At 36.5% G+C, this 20,910-nt stretch overlaps 1 protein-coding gene across 1 annotated transcript in view; it reads right to left on the reverse strand.

Annotated features, from left to right (window-relative positions):
- Positions 1-20,910, reverse strand: part of CPSF3 (cleavage and polyadenylation specific factor 3) — a 24,345-nt gene continuing 3,435 nt past the window's right edge. Inside the window, exons 4-18 of the mRNA XM_072855074.1 lie at positions 20,755-20,883; positions 19,611-19,788; positions 17,871-17,960; positions 16,101-16,251; positions 13,619-13,794; positions 13,079-13,237; positions 12,157-12,303; positions 10,969-11,121; positions 10,460-10,568; positions 8,390-8,488; positions 7,175-7,269; positions 6,500-6,587; positions 3,185-3,254; positions 2,499-2,595; positions 1-210 (exon numbers count right to left, since the gene is read on the reverse strand). Coding sequence (XP_072711175.1) covers positions 109-210; positions 2,499-2,595; positions 3,185-3,254; positions 6,500-6,587; positions 7,175-7,269; positions 8,390-8,488; positions 10,460-10,568; positions 10,969-11,121; positions 12,157-12,303; positions 13,079-13,237; positions 13,619-13,794; positions 16,101-16,251; positions 17,871-17,960; positions 19,611-19,788; positions 20,755-20,883 — 1,843 coding nt within the window. The 3' untranslated portion in view covers positions 1-108. The remainder of the gene's footprint in view (positions 211-2,498; positions 2,596-3,184; positions 3,255-6,499; positions 6,588-7,174; positions 7,270-8,389; positions 8,489-10,459; positions 10,569-10,968; positions 11,122-12,156; positions 12,304-13,078; positions 13,238-13,618; positions 13,795-16,100; positions 16,252-17,870; positions 17,961-19,610; positions 19,789-20,754; positions 20,884-20,910) is intronic.

The following is a 20,910-nucleotide window of genomic DNA, read 5'->3' on the forward strand; positions in this document are numbered from 1 at the left end:
AAACATTTGACTTACTGAAGAAAAAAATTTTATTTACTCTTAAAAAATAGTCCAAATAAATTGAACATTTAAAAGATTTTTTTGATGTGTCCTAGGTATCTACAGAGGTCAGTATACTGGGCTGAGGGCATCATAAAGCCTCTGTGCAGCCAGTTCCACCATTTCACGAAGGGATTCGTCATCTTCGCTTCCTGGCTCACAGTCAACTGTCTGGGAACAAAAGAAGTAAAACAACTAGCACTTCATATTCCTTTTCAGCTTGTGAAGAATGCTCATAAGGGGAAAGGAAAAAGTAGGCATGCAAATTGAAAAGAAACTTATCAAGAGCAGCACTATGTTTTTAAATGGTCTGCCAACATGCAGAAGAGTTCAGAGAAGACTTATGCAAGTCCTGCTGAGGAACAAGAAGCTTAATCTTGAGTTTTATGTTTGATTAATAACTTGTTTCAAAACTGCTATGTAAAATGCATTAATTGCTGTAGATTACATGTAATTCAAAATCAAATAAAACCACACAAGGTTCAGTCCTTGGAGATTTCATTTGATCTGTGAATACACCTGCATTGTATTAGGTTAATACTGTAAAACACGTGCATTCACCACAGAGGTACAGGCACCCGTACTCAGAGGGTCTCCACACTGATGTTCCACACCCATAAGTTAACATTTACATCAAAATAAAACCTCAAAGAGATTCATTTATCACTAAAACAAGTCTTCCTAGAGAAAGATGCCCACCCCAAACATGCAAGTTCATCAACATTCAACCCAGTCCCCTGACTGCTCTATCTCAAAAACAAAGGGCAGCATTTGCAATACTATTCTTGAGCCTATGGACCCTTGAGCCTATGGACCCTATTGAGCCTTTTAGACCCTTCATAGGGTCTAAAACTGTGCTTTCTCTAAGTCAGTATTAACTTGTTACTCTTCTGAACAAGTAACTCCTTTCAACCATAAAAGCTTGGGAGGGGTGGGGGGAAAAGGCATTTGAAACAGCAAACATGCATTTAATGTTATCTAACAATGCAGTTAAAAGCATGTTAACTGTAATAGCACTGTGTTAAAAGTTAACGTGGAAAAAATAAATCCACATGTCCCATCATACAGTCAGATCTAAACTAAACAGCTTTTTATTTTAAAGCTATTAAAGGTTTATCAGAAGATACATATGTGCATAAAGGACGACATCTTTCTTGTAACTCTTGGTTCACAATGGCTTGACAAAATGGCTTCGCAAAAAGCTTGCCATTGCCAACACAGTATGTAAAATAAGTATTACAAAGATACACACTGTTGCAGTTGAGTTGCCATTAGGGTTTCTGTCAGTACACAAGTCTTTTAACAATAATGACATATATCAGTATAATATATGAAAATGAAACCTAATTTCTTGATTAAGCAGTATGCATTTTTTTCCAGTCTTGTTATTTTTCTCTATTGCAAGAGCTCTTTTCATCAGTCCTGTATTTTTCTGTACTATGTATACATTGAAATGTAGCATACGTTTATTAAAAAACTGAAAAAAGATGACACAGCAAGCATTGTGTGTTAACCACAAAACTGTAACTCACTATCCTCTTAAGATAATTAACATTTGCTTGTTTTGTTTCAATAGGTAACAAATTTTGGGCAGGGACCAACCTTTTCTTCTGGGTTTGAAGAACACTTAAAACATTTGTTATGGTCCCTAAGGACAGCATCTGAGAGCTACTCCAGTGGAATATATTACTACTGTGGATAGTGGTAATACATTATATAGTTTTAATACGTTATTAATAATGACAGAAAGTCAACACATTAAAATGCTCAAGGACACGAAGGACATGGCTTTAACCATTCTTTACAGCTCCACATTGTTCAAATAACTAGGTGTGATAGCTTCTTAAAGCAACCTTCTGACATGCATGACATCCAATTCTGAATCTAGCTTGTAAATTAATCAAGTATTTCTTTGAGTATTTCACGCTTTCAATTTAGCTACAAAAGGATCAAGATGACTAAAAAAATGTTACTAGCATCATTCCTACTCTGCGATTGTTCAATTATTAAGACCAGAGCCTACATTTTAAGAGCATTAAAAAAAAAAATTTGTGGGTTTAATCAGTTTCTCCTCTACAGTCTTCCTTTATTCATTTTTATACAAGTAGAGAGCTGCTGAAAAATACTCGGTTTTCTTCCAAATTTACTGCATTTGTTACATAAACATTGCAAGCATGTTTTTAATGTAAACTCGCTAGCAAATGCTTCTGTAACAAACTCAGTAAACTCGGCTTGCAGGCTGATCGGTATTTCTCTCAGAAAGTCTGTGTACTGATTGGCTGATGAGAATGCCAGTGAAATTAATGGAAAGTGAATAGGCTTAAGCTGTTTTGATACCAAATACAAAAACATTTCCTTAGCACATGGGTACACATTCTAGGCAGCACTGTATACTAGACTGGAGACTCACCTCTGCTAAACAATAGTGCACACAAAAGCAAGTGCTTTGCTGTACGTACCCGAGTCTCCAGTGAAATGTTTGCAGTCTTTCCATCAACTGTGACGCACAGGACAGAGCCATCTTTTGAACTCACACAGTCTTCTCCAAACATATCCCTAAAACAAAGATCTATGCATGTAAGACGTGGCCAAACAGCAAACATACATTTTTCTTTCTATTAATCTTAGGCTTCCAAAGGCATTTTGTTAGCAGAGTATCTCCTTTCAGCAATTATTATTTAACCCACTCAGTTATAATTAACAAATACCAATCTAAATTATTATGAGAGTGGGTGTCACATAACAGTAAGTATTTTACCAAAAAAACCCAACCCCTCATCATAAATGAACAGAAGGATCCTTTGATTTCAAAGGAGGTAAAAGTTCTACCTAAATAACAGAACATACATCAGAGTAAGTTTTAAGAGAGAAGTGATCCAAAACAGTATTTTCATAAGCATTCATAGCATACTTTTGGGAGACAACTTAAAAAATTGCTTCTAAAAGAAATAACTGGGCCCTGTATTCAAAATTTTAATGATGCCAAGAACTTTTTTTACTGTACCTCTTCCTTTACTTAATTCCTGGTGTTCACAGAAATTAAATTTGCACAAAGTATTTTTAAGTAACTGTATTATACTAAAATTATTGTATTTACATGATTGACAGTGATAATTTTCCTCTAGAAAAATATATGCCAACTTACTGAAGCATGATCTCCATTCTCTTCCTATACACATCCATATCTACTTTTTTGCAAATTTTATGTACTGCAGCTGAAAAGAAAAAGTCATTTTACTTTTTACATTTTACTGGGTGGGAAGATTAGCTTATTGATACAATCTGGTTCCTAATTCACTTTCATGATAAACAATCTAAAAGCTATATAAGGTATATATGTTTAAACATATTATAAAGAAAATGTTTTAAAAAAAGATGAGAGTCAAGGAAGTACATACATTTAAAATTTATATTTCCTGTACTTATCACATTTTAAAGTGGACAACTTTGCAAGTCTAATTCTCACTTCTCAATTCTCCTTTTTATTGTTAGCGCACATTACTTCTCACATTCCCTTTACTTAAAAGAGAAAATAATGCACTTTCATAATTTTTTAATAATCCCTCAATTTCCTATTGTTATAGGAAAATACTGCATCATGGAGTCTAGGAGCATGCAGAGCGTACACAAAATAGAACTGGACAGCAAGTGTGAGCAGTAGTAACAGGCACAGACATTCCTGGCATGTGTTTCAAGATACAGAGTTTGAAATAAAAATAATGATACTGGTTTTATACTTGGTTTCAAAATCAAGAGATAGTTTAAAACAAGTCATTTGCTTTTGAAAATTTAAGTATTTGATCATTAAAAGGAGTAAGAAGTCTATAGGAAGAGCTAGTTGTGAAAAAATCACTACCTGTTTCACTGATGAATAAACAAAACAGATCTACAACTAGAGTTTATTCAGAAGGTGGCTTTTTAAAAACTAGTTTTCAAGATTTCTAAATCATCTGAAGAGTTCAGAGAACCAAACACAATGGTAGTTAGAATCCCTTAGAAATTCTTTGAAGAACTTCATAATTGCAAGAGACCAAGCAAGTGCATCTTAAAAGTTTACCATCCCTTAGATAAGATGTGGTAACTGAATGTACTAAGCAAAACAATTTTATATTGGAAATGAGGTGAGAGTAGGCACATGCTCAGCTGAGCAACAATAACTTAAGATATTTAAATTCAATCACTTGTGATCCTGTGAAAATACTCTACCATACACAAGTGCAAGAAGTATTTGGAATGTGTTAAAAACCCCAAATAAAGGAAAAAATCCTGCAAGTAGCCACACCTGATATTAGCTGATAGAATCACCACCATGAAAGAACATGAGAAATAATGCAAAAAGGCATATAAAAATAGAAAGAGGAATTAACTATGGGAGAAAAAAGCTAGATATTGTCACTAGAAGATTGTACAGATAAAGTGGGGACTACCAAAAGTCAGGCCAAGTCAGATATTACAATAAGAATTTTAAAAATTAGCAAAACAGTACAAGATTTTTTCCAGCCACATAAAGAAATATGGAGGGGAAGGAGGTCAAAGTACCATCCAAAAATAAAATTTCTATTTTCAGTTAGTTTCAGTAGAACAGAACACGATGGTGTGGCTAGAAGGGCTGATATAAAGTGATCACAAACAAGATAAGAAAATTACACTCTGAACTTGCTTAGATCAGGGGGACTGGAGAAGCTTTATCCCAAAACAATGTAAGAACTGCTACATGAATTTATAAACTCAGAAGAAAGGATTTTTAACAGATTTCTTGACTCAGGTGTGGGACTAAACACCTATGGAACAGTGATCGCTATTTTATATATAATTACAAAATAAATAATAAAAATACAAGAGGAGTAACCCAGGGAAAATAAACACTTATTTGTCCATATAGCTCTCGTGCTTTCCACGCTGGTTTGGAAAGAAAAATCTACGAGAATTGTTACGAATAAAACGCCATGTGGGGTTCATAAAAGACATACCAAGCCAGACTCCTCACTATCAGTCTCTGGTAATGTAAAAACATCAGTTATTTTAAGGACAGACCTAGACCATCAGACTTCAGTAGAGGATCTGATACAGAATGACATGAAAAACCCTTAGGTAAGATCAGAAGATGTGGAAGAGTACAGAATTTTTAACCTTGGAACCGGTTAAAAGGAAGATGATGACAGAATGAGTTGTTAACAGAGGCTGAAGGGACGATATGTATAGTACAGGATCTCAGACTGCTTTGAAGGCTTCCGGGTTCAGATGTGTCCTGGGTTCATGTCAGAAGGACCTCCTCACCTCCTCCCAGCACTCTATTTTCCACACAAAGAAAAAACAGGCACTAAGGTCACATGTGCCACTGGTCCCCTATTTAAGGGCACAGAACTTACCTGCTGGGCATTACAGACAATGTATGAGTTTTTAAGGTGTGACCTTGGGATTAATTTAATATAATCACTACTAATATTGGCCTTTTGATGAATTAAAAAAAACCCAAATGGAATTACTTTTATGTAACACTCAGAGAACAGAATTTTGGGTTCTGCTTGCCTGACCACATCCAAACTGGAGAGGAATACACATCTAAGATGGATACACAACTGTCACTTATGTCACTAGGTGAGCAAGGGTACACAAAGGCAGAATTTAACAAGATCTTCGTAAGTAAAATAATAACATATATTCCAAGTAATGATGCAGGTAGTGGCAAAAAAAGTGATTTAAAACCCTAGAAAACAGAAAAAAAATCCCTTATTTTATTTTGATAAATGGATTATCATTAAAATATCTGTGTTACTGTGTTGCTAAGCTGCCAACATTTATCCTCAGTGGCCAACCCAACACTCAATATGTGCTCCAGATTGTTAGCACAGTGACGTACATGTTCAAAAGCAAAACAGTGGAACAAAAAATACAAAACTATCATCACTAGTAATCCAAACAAAATTGCTGTGATTCTTGAACAGCAACATCAAACCCAATATCTGATGATGCTATCACCACCCAATAATATTACTTGGTTACAGGGTCTGCATAAGTGTAATTATGAAATTAGTCTGACTTATTTTCGAGCATTGTCTACCTAACTCTTTCTGATGTAGTCATAGGAATACCACTCATGAATGGTAATAACTTTCAGATGGGAAACTGACATATTTAAATGAGATATCATAAAATGTTTATACACAAAAATCTAAAGTGAGTAATATTTAACTTATTTTAAATAAGGTCACGTTTTCCACAGTCAGCTACCACATAAGAAAAAACTGCAACAAATGAATGTGTTACAAATAATGAAGACCAAGTTGTAATTCTGTTTTTAAGTAGCAAATCTTACTCCCTGAAAAGTTTCATAAGGAGAGGAAGTACAACAGTGGGACTGCAATCTATTGCAATGCATTATATTATATCCCTCTAAGCTTGATACAAAAAAATTAAGAATAAATACCTCAGTTAAATAAGCATATGCTAAACTTACTACCTTTCTGTATTTTGGGATTTGACTGAACTTCCAGAATCACTGTTGTCACGGTGTCTGCATACATATCATTAGCAGGATTTGCCACCCACTGGAAGATATAAAAAAAATAAAAAAATAAAAAATTGTAATTTGACCCCATTATTTGGGCTGAATGAATAATGCAACACAAAAACAATGTAACATTCATTGCATTCTCCTATTTGCTTTTCTCTGAATTCTAGCTTCAAATGACTGTCATACATTTTACACTGAACTATTAACTATTTTTAACTTGGCATATTCCAGTAACTTCCTATGAAAAATTCAAGCTGTTGAATGTTTCTGAACACATTTATGAAGTAGTTATTAATTACCACAGCTATGTGGGGGAGAGTGAAGGGGGAAGGAGGGAACACCATTTGACATTATTTCCAATTACTATTTGCCAAATTAAAAAAGGGCACCGAATCTGCCATAATACTCTTGAGTCAGCAAAAAATAAACTAGCAGTGACTAAATGAAACAACATGCATCAACACAGCACTATAGCTCAAGGGAAACTTTGTTCTAGCTTTCATTCTACTTGTCATCCAACAGAAAACTACTTAAAACATTTAATTCTGCATGGCATCTATACGATACTATTTTGCAGAAACTGGAGAACAAAATACTTCTTTCTCCCTCACCAATGCCCACCTCAAGGACTACCATGCCTGGTTCCTGGATCACAGTAATATTTTTGAAAACCTTCAAGGCTGGTTTTTGTTGGATTTCTATTTCTTCTACGTCACCTAAGAAGTGATAGCAAATGGTTAGCAAGGATAAAATTATACTGAAAACAAGACTAACTTTATCTGCATAAGCAAACAGGTAATTTTAAGAATGCTGTGATTATCATCACAACTGCTCGCAGCAGCTCACAATTTATTTCTAAGCCTGAAGTGCATACTCTCTTCCCTTGCCTGACAAAATTATTTTCTTTGGTCTGGACTGTTTGGGGTTTTTTAGTATGTAATATTGGCCATTTTACTTGTTTTGAATTTTCATACTTGACTGGCTTAGTACACTGACAGGTGTACACCAATGAAAAAGAAAACAAATGAGAAATTTAGTGCTCCATTTGCAGAATTAACCATCTCCTCTTACACCCTTCAAGGATAACCCATTGTTTACATAAGCAAAGGGGATAAAACAAAAGCATCTGTGTGACAGGTAGCGCTCAGGCTAGGAGACCTGAACACCAACTGAATATAGGTTCTCTCTTCACTAGTGATATGAATTAGATTCTGACACTAGAGAAAAAAAATCCTCAGCTTTAAATCTGGAAAGGGATCCTGCAAAGTGTGTGTGCCTTTAATGAACTAGGACAGGAGTTGCCCCTATCCTTTAAGAAAGCTAGACAGAGGCACTGGGGATCACACTAGTGGCAGATTTAAACGGATTCTGACTCAGAAAAAGCCAAAGAGGTTAGATTCTTGCCTCTTGGAGAGGGACAAAAGAGGCTATCTGTCACAAAGGAGGACAGAGCTTTTGTTTTTATTAATTGGATCGCACTATCCATTCTATTTTGGGGCTGGAGATAAAAGATCACTTAATAAATTTTGCATCAGAGTGGCTATGGCACTCACTTTGGGGGCTGACAGGAGACAAAAATCAGCCTAGGCTCTGTATTACTATATACTCAGGATTTTGTATTACAACTACAGTAGAATCCCCCAAAAAGGATGTGTCACACTCATGAACTGGATCTGGCAGAAGCTGCATAATCTGATTAAAGTTGTAAAACATGAAACAAACTGTGGCACTTCAGTTACTGACAAAGAAGTTTCCACTCAGAAGACCTCTGAAGACTATAAGTTGTTTTAAAAGTTGACCACTATAAATCATGAACATGTCTTTCCAAATACGCACCGGTAAGTTTTTGTAGCTGATAATAAAGCAGATTAAAAGGGCCAGTATATGGAATGGCTTGTGTCTGTGTTACAGTGCTCATCGCCAAGTCTGTATAATCTGAAAGAATTTTTAAAAGTATGTATTAAAAGTCATCCCTTTGAATTTGCTTCCTAAAAAAGAAAATTGTCACTATAGGTAAATAACGGCATCGATACATTCAAGACAGAGGGTTGAAAAGGACGGTTTGTAACGAGGAGGGTGGAGGGTCTGTTGTTAAGATAAACAACATATTTGTGCTTAAGAAACCAGCAAAAGCTTGTTACTTTATCACACCCATTAAAGGCAAACAATGAACTAGGACAGTAGAACTGCTTTCCCCCAAGCTCTTCCGACATTTTCGACTACTCCATTTAATTATTCTTCTATTTTGAGAATAGATCAATTTCTTTAGTAATAAATAGCATAGGAGCAATACACAATATTTTCACTGTACTGTAGCTTTTTACACTAAAAACTAATGACATTTTAGAAACTGGTAGGACAATTGATCAAGGTGCTCTTCTGTTCTCACTGGCATGTTTTATGTATATTCATACAGAGAAAGAAGTTTTAAGTAACCATAAGGGGAATGGAATTTTGCTTCTTTTCTTTTACAGAAAGAATAGAAGTTCTTTTAAACTTCAGTGGATGCCCTAGTTCTGGCTGGGATAGAGTTAATTTTCTTCCTAGTAGCTGGTATAGTGCTGTGTTTTGGATTTAGTATGAGAATAATGTTGATAACACACTGATGTTTTAGCTGTTGCTAAGTGGTGTTTACACTCGTCAAGGACTTTTCAGCTTCCCATGCTCTGCCAGGTGCACAAGAAGCTGGGAGGGGGCACAGCCAAACTGGCCAGAAGGCTATTCCATACCATAGGACATCATGCTCAGTATATAAACAGGAGGGAGTTGTCTGGGTGGCAGCAATCGCTGCTCAGGGACTGGCTGGGCATCGGTCAGTGGGTGGTGGGCTGCATCACTAGGTTTTTTTTGTTTGGGGTTGTTTCCCCCCCACCCCTACCCCCCCAACCCCCTCCGGGTTTTGTTCCTCTTTCTCTCCCTGTCTTGTTATTTTCCGTTTCATTACAATTTATTATTATTATTACTATTATTATTACAGTTATATTTTAATTTTCAAATTGTTCTCATCTCAACGCATGAGTTTTCTTACTTGTGCTCTTCAGATTCTCTCCCCCATCTGTTGTGGTTTAGCTTCAGTCGGCAACTAAGCACCACACAGCTGCTTGCTCACCCTCCCCCTCAGCGGGATGAGGGAGAGAATCGGAAGAGTAAAAGTAAGAAAACTTGTGGGTTGAGATAAGAACAGTTTAATGACTGGGGGAAAAAAAAATTCGTAATGAAAAGGAAAACAAGGGAGCGGGGGGGGGGGAAATGCAGGGAAAAAGAACAAGTGATGCAACTGCTCACCACCTGCTGACCAATGCCCAGCCAGTCCCTGAGCAGTGATCACTCCCCCCTCAGCCAACTGCCCCCAGTTTAGATACTGAGCATGATGTCATATGGTATGGAACAGCCATTTGGTCAGTTTGGATCATCTATCTTGGCTGTGCCCCCTCCCAGCTTCTTGTGCACCTGGCAGAGCATGGGAAGCTGAAAAGTCCTTGACCAGTGTAAACACCACTTAGAAACGGCCAAACCATCAGCGTGTTATCAATATTATTCTCATACTAAAATCCAAAACACAGCACTATACCAGCCACTAGGAAGAAAATTAACTCTGTCCCAGCCAAAACCAGGACACCATCCCACCGGGGGTGGGAGGAAGAGTGAGCGAATGGCTGCATGGTGCTTAGTTGCCGACTGAAGCTAAACTACGACAGTGGACAAGGAATTGAATGCCTTGTTTCTTACTCCAACAGTTCAGAACTTCTGGCAAAACCAGGCCAAACTAAAACAAAGATGTTCACTAATTGCTTATCAAACACAAAATTACAGAAAAATAACCCCTTTATTGTATGTGTTTTAATGATAGAAGAAGGATACACTAAGTTCCAATTACCTACTGAGCATATTACTGTCTTTACTTACTGGAGAGGTCACATGGAGAAAGGATGTGATAGTTAAAATTTCTTTTAACTAGGATTCCAGAAATTCTCTGTCCTTGCTCTGGTTTCTTATCTGCTAAAGAACCCATCACCTGGAAAGAAAAAACACACGTAGTGCAACAAGGCAATCTGAAGTATTCATAGCCTAAAGTTAACCATGGAGAGGAAACATAGTTTCCTCAGAGAAATCAAACATTATATAAAATTAACTCTGAAAATAAAGGAAAGTCTGAGTAACGAACAAACATTGCAAGATGTAATACAAGAAAAGGTTGGAAGAGTGAAGAGCCAAAAAAAAAAAAAACCCACCAAAAAAAACCCCCAAACCAAATCCCAAATACAACACTAAACCCAAAACACTCACATACTTTGAGTCCCCAGAAAACATACACAATCCGAAACCAATTAAAAATAGAGGCTTGGAAGAAAATGTGTCATTTTTATCCCAAAGGAAAATACTGTTGTACAGATAAGAAAATACTAATTTTATACCTTGGCAAGTTTTTCTCCTCTGAAGTTTAATGTCACAGCTTCAGTATTCCTAGGATTATGAACTTCTATATGAACTTCATCATTATCCTCATATTCCCGTATCAATGCTGCTTTCAATCTGGCCATTTCATTCTGCTCACCATGAACTAAAATCTATAGAAAGACATTTTTCCTTTTAGCAGAAGTTATTTGTCCAAACAGACATGGTTAGTAAGCAAATTATCCAAGAAAACTGCCATCTTGTACCTCATCTTTATAAAAATGTAATTTCATGAGGTCACAATATATGAAACATTAGCTCAATTATACTACATACAGTTCTATGTGTGTCTTTGAATTCTATGCATTATTCAAAGGCCTAGATTTCATGACCCTGAGTATTAGTAGAAAAATACCTGCAAATAAGCAGAATGCATTACAGAGATTCCATTTAACTTTTCATACATGAACACATTGTTATATTATGAAAGGGAAGTATTAAGTTCAATGATAAAAGTTACAGTTAGCTTTACATTTTTCTGTCCACATGTAGATAAACGTATACATAATAAACATGCAATTTAGAGTATGCTTATTACTTTCACAATTTTCTTTGCCAAGCTAAATCCTCTTTTCTTCTGCTATGATTCGTTTTATTTGCTATCTGTGCTTGCATACTGATTCTCCCCCAGTCTCAGCAAGTTTCAGATCCTAGTCCCCATTTTCATATTCTGGTCCTTCACATCTCCTGCTCCCTGTGATCTGCTCATGCTTTTCCCCCCAAGCGCTGCTTTTGTCTTTTGCTGCCTGCTACATACCTTCTTTCAGATTGGCCTACTCTTTTTCAACCAATGTTTTCCTGTTTATTTTGGGGCAAATTCCAGTGAATTATTCTCATAGTGGTGTCCCCAACTTAATGTTGTCCTACACTGTATCTTACTTGCGCAAAACACTGCTGAAACAGGTTATGGACCATACCACTCTCTTGAAAGTCATCCCCAGATATCCCACAGGCAGACAGTCAAGGGCAAGTTCATCTTTACTTTGCTAAGGTAACATGACAAAAAATGGTTAAAATCTCCACCTTTTATTATTCAAAGCATAGGGACGCTGGCTACTGCTAGACACCAGTACCTGCCTTGGTGACTCAAGGCTGTGAACTGGTTTGATGAATCCCACTCTGGAGAAATGGGCAGCATGTATACTAACCACATGTGGAGGTTTCAGGGCCCGGATAAATTCACTAGTTTGTTGATAATCTGTGTGAGCAGAGAAAGAAATGTAATCCACAGACATCTTCAGTGGGAGTTTTTGCCCTGACATAGTTGTGATCTCTTCAGGTTCAGACATGATGTGCTAGAAAAAAGAGCACTTTAAATAAAAAATTGAAAACCTCCTTCAGATGCCATATAACTAATGCTTTACATTTCAAAAATCAATGAAATAATATTGGCAGCCAGGTTAAATGTGAAGAACTGAAAAAAACCTCTCAAATTTCACAAAACACACACTCGCAAATGAAAAACGCATGCACAACACACACCATTTCATCTTTTTGCATCCCCAGCAGATCTGGGACTTCATTCTTCTTTCAGATACAATTTCAGTGCAAATTTGAGAGAAATGTAACAAGTGTGTGATTTCTATCTCTAAAGGCAAAACTAGATGCTCTGGTTGCCTTTAGCTGCTGGAATTTGGAAGGAAGGCTTTCATTCTCTACAGCTGGACAGTGGAACAACATACACAAGGCAGTATGATCGCTGACACATAAGTAGTGTTAGATTTAATATCGACTCCTCTAGAATTAGGGTTAGGGCTTCCCTCTCAAAAAGTTAAATGGTGGAGGTGTCTGAAGATGGAGAAAAGTATCAATCATTCTTTCTCATGACAAGATAACTGCTCCTAGAAAAGATTATTTTGTATAACATCACTGGAAATGACCATATGCAAATTTTCTCTACTTTTCATTAGTATTAGCCAAAAGCAATTAGTTTTCACTACATAATTATGCATAACTGACAACAATCTTCACAGTAAATCCAAAGAAAGACACTTGCTACTAGCCAGTTCTTTTCAAACATAACATGCACGCTACTTTGTATTAAGAACTTGTGGTGCATTAACAACTCACCTTAGCAAGCGTTCCTTCAACACAGTACCCTGCTATAATTACTCCATTTCTCTTATCTGTGCACCAGCTCTCAAACAACTCTCTGGATAAGCCGCTCTGCATCATACCTGGGGAAGCCATCACAACACTGGGGCCAATATCATCAAAATGATCCATACTCTAAATGGACAAACAGCAAGAATATCAGTTACCATAACTCACTTAAATGAAGGACAGCCTAGCTGCACCCTTGAACAACATACAAGTAGAGCCCTATGTTTACAGATTATACTTCATCCTCATAAAAAGTGCCCTTTGAGGAAAGTTCCTCCTACTGATGCCCATACGGAGCAAACTATAAGCACAGGGATCTATAGTGGAAGAAAAGTTGGGGCATAAGGCCCCCTCAATCAGCCTTCTGAACACTGGGATAGCGGATAACTCAAATACAAACCTGCACCTAATCAATCTATTAGGATAGTAAACATGCAAACTATTCAGCAACTATGAACTCTTCTGTCACCTTTCCTCTTTTGTAAGACAATCTTATCTCAAACTTACCTTCAGATTACTAATATGCTTGAAAACAAATGGATTGTTGATGTTAATTTGCTTGCGGATTTTGTCATTCATGGCATTGACATATGTCTGATAAACTGCCATGCATTTCTTTGCCAAAGAGGAGGCATAGTATATAGGGATATCATGGAGTTCAGGATGATTCTGCCAGTATTCATCTAAAAAAACAAAAACAATGAAAAAGAACAAAAAAACCCCCCCAAGCACCAGCCAAAAAAACACGCAACCCCACCTACAGCATTCTCTCCAACATGCATGCTTCTCCGAAATGTTAATACTTCTTGTAAAACAAATTTAGCAGGGTTTTTTTTCATTTTTATTACAGAAAATCACAACCGCAGACTTTTTTTTCACCTACTCTACTAAAGAAGAAAAAGCAATCACCAACTAAAACCGTATACAACTAGTACAAACAAACAGGCAAACAAACAAGAAAAAGATGAATGTCAGATATCTTTGGCAGGTCAAATCCCAATCAATCACCAACTTCAGCTACAAGGTATAAAGTATACATGATATTACACAGCAATAAATCTACATTTACAACAATGCAAGTTATACCACACCACTGCAATAAAGCTAAAACGTCTCTGTGAAATATTAATTACACATCTAACAGCTAGGGACATCTCTACATAGATACGTTGGTGAGAATTCACTATATCAAAGTTCTGTAAAACAAATCCATGCAGTTCAAGGTGCGAAGGGATCACCCAGTTATCAAGCCTCGCTTCCTGTATATCACCAACAGTTATATTTTGCAAGCTTAACTGAAACAAAAACAGGAAAAAAGCCTCCACTAACCACAAGTTATTTTATCACTGATGACAGTAGCTATGACCTTTACTAAACACAAAGAAGAGATCTGAATGCAGCTATACAAACATAATTTATTCGTTTTCCCACTTGCATACAGTTCTGCTAGTCTAAAACATATTTATATTGCATAAGTGAGGAACAGTCATCCAAAAATAGAGGTACACTCTTTTGGTTGTTTTTGTACATTTAAAATGATATGGCTTTAACCTAACGTTTTTGATTTGCAGACAAAGCTTTTCAGAACACGTCAGAGAGGCTTGCTGCCATGACTGTCTTAAAAAGCTGAAGTGTAAGGTGGAAACAGCCAATAAAAGATAACCAATAGCAGGACTTAGAGTGACATTAAAAGGCTGCACCCATTGTCACAATTTTCTATACCATAATGCGGTATTTTATTTTTTGTCAGACACTTATGGGAAGAAGAAAAACACACACAGAAGCCTGCAGGTTCAGTTGTGTAGGCATGTGAGATGCAATTGCATTTCTTACCTAATTAAGCATCCAATCGCATGTCTAGCTCTACTAGATGTATTTTCAAGCTTATCTTTAGGAACTCACTTTAATATCTACACACAGCAAGGAGAGGCCAACAAATTACAAACTAATGGCTACATGAGATCTAAAATGTTCAGTTTTTATCTTCTCTATAAAATAAAAAAACTTCAATCAATGGTAAGTAGTAAATAATCTGACAACATCGAATACTACCCCATGCCTAGATCCAAATTGCATATTAACATTTGAATAGACCAGTAACACATTTTGAAAACATTCTAGTTTCTGATGTTGAGCTAAACTGAAATGGAAAGTGAGAAGAATTTCAAGTATTTTAGGTAACATTTTAGATTCAACACACCTAAAAGTAAGTATTTTGAGATAGTTATCTTTGATCTTGCCAGCGTTTGCATGAGCAAAAAGACTAGTAAAAAATCATGTAACATAGTACAGATTAAATGTGCTAAAAGGATGCAAAGAAGCCCGGAAATAATTTATTTAAAAACTGTTTTCTCTGAAGTACCTTGTAACAACTACTTATACATGATTATAAAAAGCTATTTCATGTAAAATATATAATTCCCCCCCCAATTTTTGCTCTTCTTAACAAAGCCTAATTTGTTTTCCCATTATCACAGGACTTTAGAAATGCTAGAAGTGTCTGTAACGGTCTTCTCAGCTTTTCCTATAACGACTTCTTCATATAGGTTTGTGAATTAAAAGGCAAAAGTAGTGAAACTTTGGAACAAAATATATCATTTTTTAGCAATATTGTTAAATAGAACAGTCATGTTTTGATTGTTTCCTTTCCAATCTGTAGTAATAGCTCCTATTTGCTGAAATCCCAGTTCAACAAGATTCAAAAGTCAAGCACATATTACCATGCCACTACCTTTTCCTTTCTAGGTGTCCTTTCTGCCTCACAAAGCAGAACTGCCTTGGTTAGTTGACTGGGTCTTTTCATTTGAACAAACATTACATGTTTGTATTGTTCTACATTACATGTAGAACAAGTATTACATGTTCTAAGGTAATTAACACACTGAAAATGGCTGAAGAGCTGTTTTAAAAAATCATTATACCTGCACATGAAAACATTCTCATTTAACTTTATATGCCTTTTATTAAGAGGAGCTGGGAAGGTACATACCTAAAATTAAAAGTAGTTCTTGAGCTCGACCCAGAGCAAACACAGGAATAAGACCTCTGCCTCCTCTATTTACAATGTCGTGAACGGTATTACAGAATCTTGCCTCTCGCTCTTCCCTTTTTTCATGAATATGAGTACCATACGTGGATTCCTACATATGAAGAAACCTCATTATTAAAAGTACTGACACAGAGACTAATTCCTGATCCTCTCCTCTGAATCCAACAAGAAAATGTCAAAAAACATAACATGTTGTTACCATGCAGGGGGCGGAGGGGTAAAGGGAAAAATCAAAACCACCCCAAATTCCCCTAACCACCCCCACCAAGATAATCAAGATTTCCCCTCCCCCAAGTCCCTCCTAGCAATTTGCAAAGACAGACTGGATCAGAAAAAAGAAAAAAAAAAAAGTAGAAGTATTAATTTTGATGCTTCTTTTAAGAGGTTTCAAGTTTAACGTACTTATTTTCCTAACTAGAAATGCTGCCACTGCTTTGATGAATGGGTTATCACATTAACATGGCTCATTAGTGGTACGTGTGCCATAGTTTAGAAACACCTAGTCTAAAATATAGGAATTACACAAAATACAATTTTTTTATGTGATTTAAAATGAAATAATTATTAGTTACAGAAAGCAGTCAGAAGGGACACAAGGAATGAAATAATTTTAAGCATTACTCTGAAAGATCTCACTGTTCAGCAAGTGAAACAGTTGCTTTTAATGCTTCCCCTGAGCTTCTGATTTTCCGAACATGGATTCAGAATAAAACCATTTTGCTCAGAAAACAAAACAACAAAAAAATGGAATAGCACTCAGGGCACCTCCACCCAGGACAAATTCTCAACAAACATAGATGGAAGCAGGTTAGGATCTGCTAAAGAAATGCATCTGGCTAAACTGAGGTTTGTACAATACATCTAGCAAACACAAGCTGAAACCTAGTAAATCTCCCATCTTGTAAAGGTTAGTCTAGAGGCTTAAGCACCTTCATCAGAAGGATTGCAGAACAAAATTTAGACTTCTTAATACATTGAAAATAAATGTCGGAGTGTTCTGAACACCTAAGCATTTGGTTATTAACACAAATCACATACTACCATTAAGCCTCCACTGTCTTTCTCATTCCATTTTAGCTCTATTTAAGTAATACTCTTATACTTATTGTGCTGGTTTTGGCTGGGGTAGAGTTAATTTTCTTCATAGTAGCTAGTGTGGGGCTATGTTTTGGATTTGTGTGAGCAGTGCTTACACAGAGTCAAGGACTTTTCTACTTCTCACACCACCCCGCCAGCGAGTAGCACCCCCACCAGGGGGTGCACAAGAGGTTGGGAGGGGACACAGCTGGGACAGCTGACCCCAACTGACCAAAGGGCTATTCCATACCATATGGCATCATGCTCAGCATATAAAGCTGGGGGAAGATGGAGGAAGCGGGGGGACATTTGGAGTCATGGTGTTTTGTCTTCCCAAGTAACCGTTTTGTGTGATGGAGCCCTGCTTTCCTGGAGATGGCTGAACACCTGCCTGCCAATGGGAAGTAGTGAATGAATTCCTTGTTTTGCTTTGCTTGTGTGCAGCTTTTGCTTTCCCTGTTAAACTGTCTTTATCTCAAGCCATGCGTTTTCTTCCTATTACCCTTCCGATTCTCTCCCCTATCCCACGAGGTGGGAGTGAATGAGCGGCTGTGTAGTGCTTAGTTGCTGGCTGGGGTTAAACCACGACATTATTTAACTACTAGTTTAAAGAAGTAATTTTGTAAAACTTACAATTATAAGAATATCGGGTTTAATATTGGGAATCTCAGCTGCCATCAGATGTCTGTCTTCCTGTCTTGAGAAGTCACCTGTATATAAAAGCTATAAGACACAAAGAGAAGCAGTTATTCTGATTACAGGTTCTACCAGGTCAGCAGCCTTTAAAAAGCTGCTTAAAAAATTATCATTCCTATACAACAAAGATATTTGAAAGGAATTTATGATAAAAAGGTCACTTGTACTTTAACTAAAGACTCTTCTAATGTGGACAATGCTTACAATATTAGGGCAATAGTACGACAACACAAATATTTTAACCACAATAAGTAAAGGTATTTCAAGCAGTACCTTAATTGCAACAGAATTAGGTAAACAATTATTAAGATTTTTTTTTCATTTGGGATATAAAGGTGCCATTTGCAGCACTTTGCATACATGCACTGATGATTAAGAAGTAAAAATTGACGTAACAGAAAATACAGCAGGTCCTAAGTGGAAGTACAAAGTAGATAAATCAGCATTTACATATCAGAATGTAAATATAGTGAATAATCCAATAAAATTACTTTAAAAGAATCCTTCTAAGATTTTCTGATACTTAAAAAAAAAGCCTGTAATCTAGCAGATTTTCCAAATGGAATGATCATGTTCCCCATTACACCAAGAAGTAATTTGTAACTGTTAGTAATTTTTAATGGATTCTTAACTGCAGGGTGGAATGCAGCTGTGCCCAAAACGATGGTTTCAAAACTGAACATTTTTCACTTAACAATCATTCCACTGATGAAAATGTGAATAATAACAAAACATATAGTCAGCAGCAGATAACTGGTCTACAGGTAACCTACTATCACATTCCTCATTTGCTTCAAGGGGAATTAAATAAAATAATGGATGTTAAACCCCAATCCATTTGAGTCATGCATAGTAAGAGGGAAATCTTTCTCCATCATGCCTTAGTCATCAAAAAAAAAAAAAAGCAGTAAGGTATGTAAACTTTATTGTAATCATTGGAAATTCAGTTCTATTTCTATACTTTTTTTAAACTTTAAACTTTTACAATTCTTAATCATTATAAACCATGAACAAAGTCTGACTAGACAGCAAGCCTAAGGACAACAATCTCTCTTCCCTCTTCAAGGCTGTATGAAACTTTTCTTGGGCGGTGATTGTCCTACTGAACTCTAATTCATGAGATTAGTTTCAAGTATGTGGTTTGACACAGTGCTGCCTGTGATTATACAATGACTTATTTAATCTCTCTGTGCCTAAAATTAGTAATAATCCTATTTCTTTAGGTACTTTAGCATAAGACTGTTATGAGAAAAATATAACTTGCATACTTTGACAAATGCCGTTTAAGCAGTCAGGCAGACGTGGTAAATGAGAATTACAAAAACAAACATCTGTTTATAGACTTTACTAAAATGCAGCTTCTGTAAGACTGCCTCAGTTATCAGCTACCTATGAGCAGACCAGCAAGGAAAACTACATGTTTACTGGTTCCAAGTGTGAGTCATAACTCACTCCCATAAAATCCAAACATTCTACCTAGTTCAATACACATGTCACTTGCTAGTTCTAATCAATGAGAAAATACGTGATTTAAGTCAAGGCCTCTCACCTTGACTTGAGTCCAAGTCTATTTCACAGCTCTAGCCACAGTGGTGGGGCTTAGCGGACAATAACAAATAATTAATGACTAAGTTAGAATTCAGGCTTGATTTCAACTTTATAATAGAAAGAAAATACCTTCACACCAGCTATTTCAATCATAAACATGGCTGCTCCCAGAACATGGCCTGCGTGGTAACACCAGAATTTGATTCCTGCCACCTCTTTCACTTCATGGAAGTTGATGGTCTCAATCTTGTCCATGCTTTCTTCAAGGTCTGTTTCTGTATATAGCATGTCATCCGCTGATATATTACTGGATATAAGTGAAATGGCTAAATATCAGCTCATCTTACCAGCTTAGATTATATAACAGTTGGAAAAACACGTTCCTGGATTTTTCCCCACTGACAGTAAGAATCCCATTCAGCAACGCTATGTCTCCTACATTAGAAATCAAGTCCAGGTACACCTACGCAGAGTTAAAGTGTCTTCCTTTTGAAAGGCCGCACTAGAATAGTCTTTTCAGTTCGTCATCTGCTCTCTATTTGTCTAAACGTACCAACAGATTCCCAGCCCTGGACAGAGGTCTGACACTCAGCTTGTAACAGTCCTCAAAAACCAGACCAAACTACACTTTTCCCATTGGCCCAGAACAAACAAGTTAAAGAAGGACTGTTTATCAGGGTTCTGACCCAAACTAGAATCTGTTGCACTGAGAGATGCATTGCGCTCACATACAAAAGATGTGTCAAGGCATGTAACAGAAGAAAAAAAGAGAAAGAAAAAAAAGAGGGGAAAAAAACCCCCAACATGTAAGTAACAGAGCATTCTTTGTACATTTGCTTACATTAGGTATTTAATTTGACCTTGTCCTGAAGAGTGAGTTGTATCTTTAGGGGCTTAAAATTCGCTAATTCCATGAAACTTAAGAAAAAGTATAGACATTAAAAAGCATAAGAACAAAAGAGCGTCTTAAGAGAGACAAACAGGGGAAAAAAGAGGATACTATTAAAGGTCCAAATAAGGCAAATGAAAAGAATGAGATGACAGAAAAGTTTGGGGGGAGGTTTTTTGATTGATTGATAGGAAATTATTTGAGACACACATTATCCACATGGCAGTAAGATGATTCATTACTTCTAATCTGGTTATAATGTTGTTACTTGTGGCAAATTCCAGGTTCATCCAGCCACCTTTGGTGGCTTCATCTTAAGTTTCCTACTGGATACATAGGTGAAATAATTAAGGAGTTGAAGAGACAACCCATGGGTCAACCTACCTGACTTTGACATAGTCTGAAAGAAGCCATCTGTAAATAGCTTTTGTGGCATGAGTCATAAACGTCCTTCCTTTAAAACTTGTTTTCTGCAAAAACCATGGTAAAGCCCCACAGTGATCTAAATGGAAACTTAAAATAGACACACAAATCCAATTA

This window comes from Ciconia boyciana, chromosome 3 (assembly GCF_034638445.1).
Source record: "Ciconia boyciana chromosome 3, ASM3463844v1, whole genome shotgun sequence".
NCBI classification, from domain to species: domain Eukaryota; kingdom Metazoa; phylum Chordata; class Aves; order Ciconiiformes; family Ciconiidae; genus Ciconia; species Ciconia boyciana.